Source organism: Salmo salar, chromosome 15, assembly GCF_965601325.2.
Source record: "Salmo salar chromosome 15, fSalSal1, whole genome shotgun sequence".
NCBI classification, from domain to species: Eukaryota; Metazoa; Chordata; class Actinopteri; order Salmoniformes; family Salmonidae; genus Salmo; species Salmo salar.
The window spans coordinates 21,245,001-21,257,500 of NC_138305.1; the positions used below are offsets into that span (position 1 = coordinate 21,245,001).

A 12,500-nucleotide genomic window follows, 5' to 3' on the forward strand; every position below is an offset into this window, starting at 1 on the left:
GAGGTAGAGAGAGAAACAGGGGAGAGAGAGAGAGACAGAGCGCAGGTGAGTTTTACATCATTGACATGGAGGCGTGTGATTAATCATTACTGTTACACAACGTGCTGATAATAACAAGAGTAGATAAATAGATGCATACATGCCGTTCTCTTTCTGGTGTCGGGGTGGAGGTGTGACCACCAGGGGTTTCTGGGAGCTCATTGGTAAGCTGTGGTTGTCTGATTGGTTGAAAAGCTGCAGAAGAAAAACGGGATAGCGATCAATACCAGTCAGGGTATTGGAGAGTTTACACATTACAATGTGAACAGGATCACAGTTACATCTAGAACAACATGGAGGAAAGAGTGGCAGTGTTTGCTAATTACCTCTCTCAAAGATTGCAGTGTATAATGTCATAACATCTGCTGTCTCAGCCACTGCTTGTCACCAAAGGGAGTACCCCAAGGCTCAAACCTAGGCCCTACCAAAACATAGGTCATGTGGTTTGGTAAGAAGAATGCCCCTCTCCCCACAGGTGTGATCACTACCTCTGAGGGTTTAGAGCTTGAGGTAGTCACCTCATACAAGTACTTGGGAGTATGGCTAGACGGTACACTGTCCTTCTCTAAAGTTAAATCTAGACTTGCTCTCCTCTATCGTAATCGCTCCTCTTTCACCCCAGCTGCCAAACTAACCCTGATTCAGATGACCATCCTACCCATGCTAGATTACGGAGACGTAATTTATAGATCGGCAGGTAAGGGTGCTCTCGAGCGGCTAGATGTTCTTTAACCATTCGGCCATCAGATTTGACACCAATGCTCCTTATAGGACACATCACTGCACTCTATACTCCTCTGTAAACTGGTCATCTCTGTATACCCGTTGCAAGACCCACTGGTTGATGCTTATTTATAAAACCCTCTTAGGCCTCACTGCCTCCTATCTGAGATATCTACTGCAGCCCTCATCCTCCACATACAACACCCATTCTGCCAGTCACATTCTGTTAACGGTCCCCAAAGCACACACATCCCTGGGTGGCTCGTCTTTTCAGGTCGCTGCAGCTAGCGACTGGAACGAGCTGCAAAAAACACTCAAACTGGACAGTTTTATCTCCATCTCTTCATTCAAAAACTCAATCTTGGACACTCTTACTGACAGTTGTGGCTGCTTCGCGTGATGTATTGTTGTCTCTACCTTCTTGCCCATTGCGCTGTTGTTTGTCCCCAATAATGTTTGTACCATGTTTTGTGCTGCTACACAGTTGTTGTTATGTTGTGTTGCTACCATGTTGTGTTGTTGTCTTAGGTCTCTCTTTATGTAGTGTTATGTTGTCTCTCTTGTCGTGATGTGTGTTTTGTCCTATATTTATAAGAGGTATTTTGCCTTTTGGTAGACCATCATTGTAAATAAGAATTTGTTCTTAACTGACCTGCCTATAAAGGTTAAATAAAATAAATAAAAAACATTCCCAACCCTGGTCCTCCTGTATCCCCAAAACTACAACAACATGGAGGAAAGACCGGCTAGGACAGTGTTTCTCCAACCCTGGTCCTCCTGTATCCCCAACACTACAACAACATGGAGGAAAGACCGGCTAGGACAGTGTTTCTCCAACCCTGGTCCTCCTGTATCCCCAACACTACAACAACATGGAGGAAAGACCGGCTAGGACAGTGTTTCTCCAACCCTGGTCCTCCTGTATCCCCAACACTACAACAACATGGAGGAAAGACCGGCTAGGACAGTGTTTCTCCAACCCTGGTCCTCCTGTACCCCCAAAACTACAACAACATGGAGGAAAGACCAGGTAGGACAGTGTTTCTCCAACCCTGGTCCTCCTGTATCCCCAACACTACAACAACATGGAGGAAAGACCGGCTAGGACAGTGTTTCTCCAACCCTGGTCCTCCTGTATCCCCAACACTACAACAACATGGAGGAAAGACTGGCTAGGACAGTGTTTCTCCAACCCTGGTCCTCCTGTATCCCCAACACTACAACAACATGGAGGAAAGACCGGCTAGGACAGTGTTTCTCCAACCCTGGTCCTCCTGTATCCCCAAAACTACAACAACATGGAGGAAAGACCGGCTAGGACAGTGTTTCTCCAACCCTGGTCCTCCTGTATCCCCAACACTACAACAACATGGAGGAAAGACGGGCTAGGACAGTGTTTTCTCCAACCCTGGTCCTCCTGTATCCCCAAAACTACAACAACATGGAGGAAAGACCGGCTAGGACAGTGTTTCTCCAACCCTGGTCCTCCTGTATCCCCAACACTAGAACAACATGGAGGAAAGACCGGCTAGGACAGTGTTTCTCCAACCCTGGTCCTCCTGTATCCCCAAAACTACAACAACATGGAGGAAAGACCAGGTAGGACAGTGTTTCTCCAACCCTGGTCCTCCTGTATCCCCAACACTACAACAACATGGAGGAAAGACCGGCTAGGACAGTGTTTCTCCAACCCTGGTCCTCCTGTATCCCCAACACTACAACAACATGGAGGAAAGACCGGCTAGGACAGTGTTTCTCCAACCCTGGTCCTCCTGTATCCCCAACACTACAACAACATGGAGGAAAGACCGGCTAGGACAGTGTTTCTCCAACCCTGGTCCTCCTGTATCCCCAAAACTACAACAACATGGAGGAAAGACCAGGTAGGACAGTGTTTCTCCAACCCTGGTCCTCCTGTATCCCCAAAACTACAACAACATGGAGGAAAGACCGGCTAGGACAGTGTTGCTCCAACCCTGGTCCTCCTGTATCCCCAACACTACAACAACATGGAGGAAAGACCAGGTAGGACAGTGTTTCTCCAACCCTGGTCCTCCTGTATCCCCAACACTAGAACAACATGGAGGAAAGACCGGCTAGGACAGTGTTTCTCCAACCCTGGTCCTCCTGTATCCCCAAAACTACAACATCATGGAGGAAAGACCGGCTAGGACAGTGTTTCTCCAACCCTGGTCCTCCTGTATCCCCAACACTACAACAACATGGAGGAAAGACCGGCTAGGACAGTGTTTCTCCAACCCTGGTCCTCCTGTATCCCCAAAACTACAACAACATGGAGGAAAGACCAGGTAGGACAGTGTTTCTCCAACCCTGGTCCTCCTGTATCCCCAACACTACAACAACATGGAGGAAAGACCGGCTAGGACAGTGTTTCTCCAACCATGGTCCTCCTGTATCCCCAACACTACAACAACATGGAGGAAAGACCGGCTAGGACAGTGTTTCTCCAACCCTGGTCCTCCTGTATCCCCAACACTACAACAACATGGAGGAAAGACCGGCTAGGACAGTGTTTCTCCAACCCTGGTCCTCCTGTATCCCCAAAACTACAACAACATGGAGGAAAGACCAGGTAGGACAGTGTTTCTCCAACCCTGGTCCTCCTGTATCCCCAAAACTACAACAACATGGAGGAAAGACCGGCTAGGACAGTGTTGCTCCAACCCTGGTCCTCCTGTATCCCCAACACTACAACAACATGGAGGAAAGACCAGGTAGGACAGTGTTTCTCCAACCCTGGTCCTCCTGTATCCCCAAAACTACAACAACATGGAGGAAAGACTGGCTAGGACAGTGTTTCTCCAACCCTGGTCCTCCTGTATCCCCAACACTTCAACAACATGGAGGAAAGACCAGGTAGGACAGTATTTCTCCAACCCTGGTCCTCCTGTATCCCCAACACTACACCAACATGGAGGAAAGACCAGGTAGGACAGTGTTTCTCCAACCCTGGTCCTCCTGTATCCCCAACACTACAACAACATGGAGGAAAGACCGGCTAGGACAGTGTTTCTCCATCCCTGGTCCTCCTGTATCCCCAACACTACAACAACATGGAGGAAAGACCGGCAAGGACAGTGTTTCTCCAACCCTGGTCCTCCTGAATCCCCAGGCAGTGTTACCCTAGGCAGTCAGTCTATAGCAGTGGTCACCAACCTAGTCAAGATGCAAGCCGAGGTCTACCCGTCAGCTATATTTTTTTCAACATGACATAAAAAAAACTGTAAGACTGCATATTGGCTTTGCTTGAATTGCCCAGTGTTGTTCTTCTCAGACCATTTACAAATTATCATTGTAAATTGTAGGTATATGATCACACTGGTAATAGATAATTTGTTGTATTACTTGTGAGGCCCAGCTGAGTGAGCATAATCATTTGAGAGAGAGAGAGAGAGAAAGAGAGAGAGAGAGAGACAGCGAGACAGAGAGACACAGAGAGAGAAAGAAAGAGACAGAGAGAGAGAGACAGAGTGACAGAGAGACACAGAGAGAGAGAGACAGAGAGACAGAGACAGAGAGACAGAGAGACACACAGAGAGAGAGAGACAGAGAGAGACGCGTGGAGCAGACGAAACCGGCCAATGAAAACACAAGGTTGTCAGTCCCTGAGCCCTGATTGGGCAAGGCCATGTCTGTTCTGGACAAGCTTCTATTAGAGAGGTGGCTGGTGCTGAGCTCACCCAATGAGGAGCGCCTCTGAGGAGGGACAAGAGCGACAGAGCAGTATAAGACTAGCTTCAGATCTAGTCTAGGTTACAGTAGCAGTAGAATCTCTTGGTTGATGTGAAGTCTTGGGCCATGGCTGTCTTATAGTACCATTGAATCACAGGTTTGATGAATAACTATTCAGCATTTAGAATGAATGAGTTAACTTCCTCCTCTACAATAAAGTTTTCTATCTCTGTATCTACGTCGTATTCAAATAGATCTGCACTCCGTCAACACACACACACACACACACACACAGAGAGAGAGAAAGAGTTGTCTTACCGAGTCCATGACTGACTCCATGAACTCCGGGAGGTTGGAGAGGGCGTGGCTGTCATGGTGACTGTTGCTGTTGTTGTTGTTGTTGTTATTGTTGTTGTTATTGTTGTTGCTGCCGCTGTGGGAGGTGCTCTCTACAGAGAGGGAGGGGGCGGTGGCCTGGTAGTGATGACCTCGGCTCTCTGAACGACTCCCCCAGCTGGAGAATGGAATGATCTGAAAGAGAGAGCGAGAGATAGATATGAATGTTTACTGTTCATTTCTGATTCTTACGTTTTTTTCTCTCACTTGTTTTCACAATGTAAACATATATTTCTGATTCCAAAAAAAAGTCCCACTGTATTGAATTGAAAGAGAGAGAGAGAGAGAGAGAGAGAGAGAGAGAGAGAGAGAGAGGGGGGCAGAGAGAGAGAGAGAGCAAACTAAAATGTTATTTGACCCTAAACAGAGAGTACACAGTGGCAAAATACCCGACCACTGTGACTGACCCAAACTTAAGGAAAGCTTTGAATATGTACAGACTCAGTGAGCATAGCCTTGCTATTGAGAAAGGCCGTCGTAGGCAGACCTGGCTCTCAAGAGAAGACAGACTATGTGCACGCTGCCCACAAAATGAGATGGAAACTGAGCAGCACTTCCTAACCTCCTGCCAAATGTATGACCATATGAGAGATACATATTTCCCTCAGATTACACAGATCCACAAAGAATTAGAAAACAAACAGCATTTTAAACTCCCATTTCTATTGGGTGAAATACCACAGTGTTCCATCACAGCAGCAAGATTCTCTGGCCTGAGAAAACCAATATTTAACTCTTCAGCCTGAATGCCAAGCATCACGTCTGGAGGAAACCTGGCACCATCCCTACAGTGAAGCATGGTGGTGGCAGCATCATGCTGGGAGGATGTTTTTCAGCGGCAGGGACTGGGAGACTAGTTAGGATCGAGGCAAAGATGAACAGAGCAAAGTACAGAGAGATCCTTGATGAAAACCTGCTCCAGAGGACTCAGGACCTCAGACTGGGGCGAAGATTCACCTTCCAAAAGGACAACGACCCTAAGCACACAGCCAAGACAACGCAGGAGTGGCTTCAGGACAAGACTCTGAATGTCCTTTAGTTGCCCAGCCAGAGGCCTGACTTGAACCCGATCTCACATCTCTGCAGAGACCTGAAAAAAGCTGTGCAGCGACGCTCCCCATCCAACCTGACAGAGCATGAGAGAATCTGCAGAGAAGAATGGGAGAAACTCCCCAAATACAGGTGTGCCAAGCTTGTAGCGTCATGCCCAAGAAGACTCGATGCTGTAATCACTGCCATTTGTGCATATGTGTCTCAACAAAGTACTGAGTAAAGGGTCTGAATACTTATGTACATGTGATATTTCCGTATTTTGTTTTTGCTGGATTTGCTATGTCATTATAGGGTATTGTGTTTAGATTGATAAGGAAAAATAACTATTTAGCTGTGGTGTAAAGTACTTAAGTATAAATAGTTTAAAGTACTACTTAAGTAGTTTATGGGGTATCTGTACTTTAAACTATTTATACTTAAGTACTTTACACCACAGCTAAATAGTTATTTTTCCTTATCAATCTAAACACAATACCCTATAATGACATAGCAAATCCACTACATTCTTTAGGAATGTAGTGAAGTAAAAGTCAAAGTTGTGAAAAATATAAATAGTAAAGTACTACTTAAGTAGTTTATGGGGTATCTGTACTTTACTATTTATATTTTTCACAACTTTTACTTTTACTTCACTACATTCCTAAAGAAGATTATGTACTTTTTACTCCATATATTTTCCCTGACACCTAAAAGTACAAGTTACATTTTGAATCTTTAGCAGGACAGGAAAAATGGTCCAATTCACACACTTAAAGAGAACATCCCTGGTCATCCCTACTGCCTCTGATCTGGAGGACTCACTAAACAGAGAACATCCCTGGTCATCCCTACTGCCTCTGATCTGGAGGACTCACTAAACAGAGAACATCCCTGGTCATCCCTACTGCCTCTAATCTGGAGGACTCACTAAACCGAGAACATCCCTGGTCATCCCTACTGACTCTGATCTGGAGGACTCACTAAACACAAATGCTTCGTTTGTAAATTATGTCTGAGTGTCTGAGTGTCTGAGTGTCGGAGTGTCGGAGTGTGCCCCTGACTATCTGTACATTTTAAAAACAAGAAAACGGTGCTGCCTGCTTTTCTTTATATAAGGAATTTGAAAGTATTTATGCTTTTACTTTTGATACTTCAGTATATTTACAACCAAATACTTTTAGCATTTTACTGAAGTAGTATTTTACAGGGGTACTTTCACTTTCACTTGAGTAATTTTCTTTTAAGGGTATCTTTACTTTTACTCAAGTATAACAGTTGGGTACTTTTCCCACCACTGGTAACCACCACATACAGTGGGGGAAAAAGTATTTGATCCCCTGCTTATTTTGTACGTTTGCCCACTAACAAAGAAAGGATCAGTCTATAATTTTAATGGTAGGTTTATTTGAACAGTGAGAGACAAAATAACAACAAAAATATCCATAAAAACGCATGTCAAAAATGTTATAAATTGATTTGCATTTTAATGAGGGAAATAAGTATTTGACCCCCTCTCAATCAGAAAGATTTCTGGCTCCCAGGTGTTTTTTATACAGGTAACGCGCTGAGATTAAGAGCACACTCTTAAAGGGAGTGCTCCTAACCGCAGCTTGTTACCTGTAAAAAAGACACCTGTCCACAGAAGCAATCAATCAATCAGATTCCAAACTCTCCACCATGGCCAAGACCAAAGAGCTCTCCAAGGATGTCAGGGACAAGATTGTAGACCTACACAAGGCTGGAATGGGCTACAAAACCATCGCCAAGTAGCTTGGTGAGAAGGTGACAATATTTGGTGCGATTATTCGCAAATGGAAGAAACACAAAAGAACTGTCGATATCCCTCGGCCTGGGGCTCCATGCAAGATCTCACCTCAAGGAGTTGCAATGATCATGAGAACGGTGAGGAATCAGCCCAGAACTACACGGGAGGATCTTGTCAATGATCTCAAGGCAGCTGGGACCATAGTCACCAAGAAAACAATTGGTAACACACTACGCCGTGAAGGACTGAAATCCTGCAGCGCCCGCAAGGTCCCCCTGCTCAAGAATACATATACATATCCGTCTGAAGTTTGCCAATGAACATCTGAATGACTCAGAGGACAACTGGTGAAAGTGTTGTGGTCAGATGAGGCCAAAATGGAACTCTTTGACATCAACTCAACTCGCAGTGTTTGGAGGAGGAGGAATGCTGCCTATGACCCCAAGAACACCATCTCCACCGTCAAACATGGAGGTGGAAACATTATGCTTTGGGGGTGTTTTTCTGCTAAGGGGACAGGACAACTTCACCGCATCAAAGGGACGATGGACTTGGGTAAGAACCTCCTTCCCTCAGCCAGGGTATTGAAAATGGGTCGTGGATGGGTATTCCAGCATGACAATGACCCAAAACACACGGCCAAGGCAACAAAGGAGTGGCTCAAGAAGAAGCACATTAAGGTCCTGGAGTGGCCTAGCCAGTCTCCAGACCTTAATCCCATAGAAAATCTGTGGAGGGAGCTGAAGGTTTGAGTTGCCAAACGTCAGCCTCGAAACCTTAATGACTTGGAGAAGATCTGCAAAGAGGAGTGGGACAAAATCCCTCCTGAGATGTGTGCAAACCTGGTGGCCAACTACAAGAAATGTCTGACCTCTGTGATTGCCAACAAGGGTTTTGCCACCAAGTACTAAGTCATGTTTTGCAGAGGGGTCAAATACTTATTTCCCTCATTAAAATGCAAATCATTTTATAACATTTTTGACATGCGTTTTTCTGGATTTTTTTGTTGTTATTCTGTCTCTCACTGTTAAAATAAACCTACTATTAAAATTATAGACTGATCATTTCTTTGTAAGTGGGCAAACGTACAAAGTCAGCAGGGGATCAAATACTTTTCCCCCCCACTGTATGTGGACACATATTTGGACACCCCTCATTGTACAGTAGCCCTCTTATAAATAATAGAAACAGTCCTGACTAAATACTGAACAAAAAACAGGAAGGAGTTAGTGAATCTCTGTCGAGCCTTAGGCCGTAATGAGGGGACTCTTTAGGTCGGTTTACTTACTGCTCAGCTCTTTCTGACAAGTGTAGTTGATTATGCCATCACTGACATCGACCCCTCCTCCATTAGTGCATTCACTGTCAGACCACAGACACCATTGGCAGATAACAGTCACATCAACATGTTTCTGAAGACTTTTACCAGCAATACTCTTCTTTTTTTTTTTAAACAGCCCAATAAACTTTGCAACATGAACCAATTGTACAGATGGCCAAACAGTACAGAGAGATTCATTGAAACATTGAACTTAAATGAAATGATGAACTCTATACAAGTCTTCAATAACTCACAATACCAAAACAATAAGGAAGGTGTCAATTCGGCTACTCAAAACATCAATTGCATATTCCAAAAAGCAGCATCAAAAGCAAATTTGAGAAAACCAAAGAAATGCAACATTAGAAACCAAAAACAAAACGTTTCTGAAAAATGGTTTGACAACGAATGTAAAAACAATTAGAAAAAAACCTAAGACAAATGTCAAATGAAAAACATAAGCAGCAAAACAACCCAGAGCTACGTTGTGAATACTTTGAAACTCTGAAACAGTAGAAACATATACTGAAATGCAATAAATGTAATAATACCAGTAAGACACTTGATGAAATTGAAAATGCAATTGACCAAAATCAGTTCTGGAACATGTGGAACAATTTAAACATGACAAAGCCACAAGAATTAGCCATACAAGATGAAGGAATTTGGAAAACGTAGTTTGATAATCTATACAAAAACATCCCACAAAAAGACTTACAACATAAGCAATTAGAAATTCAAGAAAAATGTAACATCCCTGAATCAGTCATTAAAAAACAACCAAAATCCATTAGATTACCAAATAACCCAACAAGAACTAAATGAAAAGCTCAAATCTACCAAACCAAAGAAGGCTTGTGGTCTAGACAACATCAGAAATGAAATGCTGAAAAACAGCACACCTGAGATGCAAAATGCTGTGCTTAAATTGTTCAACATGGTTTTAACCTCTGGCTGCTTCCCTGATGTCTGGAACTAGGGGCTCATCTCTCCTATCCACAAAAGTGGAGACAAATCAGACCCCAATAATTACAGGGGAATTTGCGTAAACAGTAACTTGGGAAAATGTGAAATTGGCTTTCCCCCCAGCCATTGCACTACTGACCATATATACACGTTACACACACTAATTAATAAACACGTCCACCAACAAAAAAGATGCCAAAATCTTTGCTTGCTTTATTGATTAAAAAAAATCATTTGATTCTATTTGGCACAAAGGTATATTCTTCAACATTCTCCAAAGTGGGCTTGGTGGTAAGGTATTTGATAAATAAAATAAATAATAAAATGTATGTACACAGAAAACAAGTGTGCAATAAAAAATAAAAAACCAAATAACATAATTATTTTTGCAATGTCGAGGTGTGAGACAAGGCTGCAGTTTGAGGCCAAACATTTTCAACATTTACATCAATGAATTAGCAGACATGTTGGACCATTCTGCAGCCCCAGGACTCACACTATTTGACACAGAGGTAAAATACCTGCTATATACTGATGAGATGCTTCTTCTATGACCAACCAAAGAAGGTCTTCAACAGAACCTTCATATTATTGAGCAATATTGCCATAATTGTGCCCTGGCAGTAAATATATATATATAAAAAAACATGAATTCCCTCCCCCAAAAAAACAGATGTCAGAAACACAAATATAAATTCACCCTGAACAACACCATAATTGAACACAGTAAAAATTACACCTACCTTGGTCTGACCATATCTGCATCGGGAAACTTTAATATGGCAGTGAATGCAGTCAAAAGTAAAAGCCCGCAGAGCATTGTATACAATTAAAATTAAATTATTCAATATCAACATCCCAATTAGAATTTGGACCAAAATATTTGTAATCATACCAATAGCTCTTTACGGAAGTGAGGTTTGGGGGCCACTCAATAAACTGGACTTTAAAATGTGGGACAAATATCCAATTGAAGCCCTACATGCAGAATTCTGTCGGAAAATCCTACAAGTCCAGAGAAATACACCAACTAATGCATGTAGGGCAGAATTGGCCCGCTTTCCAGTAATAATGAAAATACAATTTTTTTACACCTAAATTCAAGTCCAAATTCAAGTCTGCAATTTAAAGCACTTCAAACCCAAGAGCTGAGCCCAGAAACGAGCCCTCTCAGTCAGCTGGTGTTGGACTTCACCAACCAAGCTGACACCAGCACTGCTTCAAAAGAAAGAATTACAATAAACTAAATCATGAACCAATCAAAGGACTCATATTTACAACATTGGAAAAACCAATCAAAATCCCAAAGCCGACTAAATTGCTATCAGTAGCCCTAAACAGAGAATATGACCTGGCTGATTATCTCTACTCTGTCAGAGATACAAAGCAGAGACAGATCCTTACCAAGTACAGGCTGAGTGCCACCAATTGGCAATAGAAACCGGCAGACATGGGAGAAGGAGCAACAGCTCCTCTTGTAAACCAAATATGTATTAGCCTGCCACAGCCTGAGGGACACTGAATAATAACATCTGCATAGTAAACAGTAACTTACTCATAATTAGTATTATCGTTATTACTATTATTGTTGTTATTATTATTGTTGTTATTATTATTGTGTGTTATTATTATTGTTATTACTATTATTGTTGTTATTATTATTGTTGTTATTATTATTGTTTACTATTATTGTTGTTATTATTATTGTTATTACTATTATTGTTGTTATTATTATTGTTGTTATTATTATTATTGTTGTTATTATTATTGTTATTGTTATTACTATTATTGTTGTTATTATTATTGTTGTTATTATTATTGTTGTTATTATTATTATTGTTGTTATTATCATTGTTATTTCTAATATTGTTGTTATTATTATTGTTGTTATTATTATTGTTATTACTATTATTGTTATTATTATTATTGTTGTTATTATTATTGTTGTTATTATTATTGTTATTACTATTATTGTTGTTATTATTATTGTTGTTATTATTATTATTGTTGTTATTATTATTGTTATTACTATTATTGTTGTTATTATTATTGTTGTGATTATTATTCCACATAGCAGTGGTATGGGTAATAGGGGTGATGGTAATGATAGCAGTTTAGTGGTGGTGGTGGTGGTAGTAGTATGGGTGGTAATGGTAATGATAGCAGTTTAGTGGTGGTGGTGGTAGTAGTAGTGGTATGGGTGGTAATGGTAATGTTAACAGTTTAGTGGTGGTGGTGGTAGTAGTAGTGCTATGGGTGGTAATGGTAATGATAGCAGTTTAGTGGGGGTGGTGGTAGTAGTAGTGGTATGGGTGGTAATGGTAATGATAGCAGTTTAGTGGTGGTGGTGATAGTGGTGGTATGGGTGGTAATGGTAATAATAGCAGTTTAGTGGTGGTGGTGGTAGTAGTGGTGGTATGGGTGGTAATGGTAATGATAGCAGTTTAGTGGTGATGGTGGTAGTAGTAGTGGTATGGGTGGTAATGGTAATGATAGCTGTTTAGTGGTGGTGGTGATAGTGGTGGTATGGGTGGTAATGGTAATGATAGCAGTTTAGTGGTGGTG

The 12,500-nt window shown here is 42.2% G+C and overlaps 1 protein-coding gene across 4 annotated transcripts in view; it reads right to left on the reverse strand.

Moving 5' to 3' along the window:
• LOC106571071 (transcriptional activator Myb) overlaps positions 1-12,500 on the reverse strand; it is a 129,005-nt gene that overhangs the window by 73,070 nt on the left and 43,435 nt on the right. For all 4 annotated transcript variants that reach the window (XM_045695507.2, XM_045695506.2, XM_045695505.2 and 1 more), the window contains 2 exons: positions 4,774-4,986; positions 140-234 (listed from right to left, as the gene is read on the reverse strand). In XM_045695507.2, the coding sequence (XP_045551463.1) occupies positions 140-234; positions 4,774-4,986 (308 nt within the window). The remainder of the gene's footprint in view (positions 1-139; positions 235-4,773; positions 4,987-12,500) is intronic.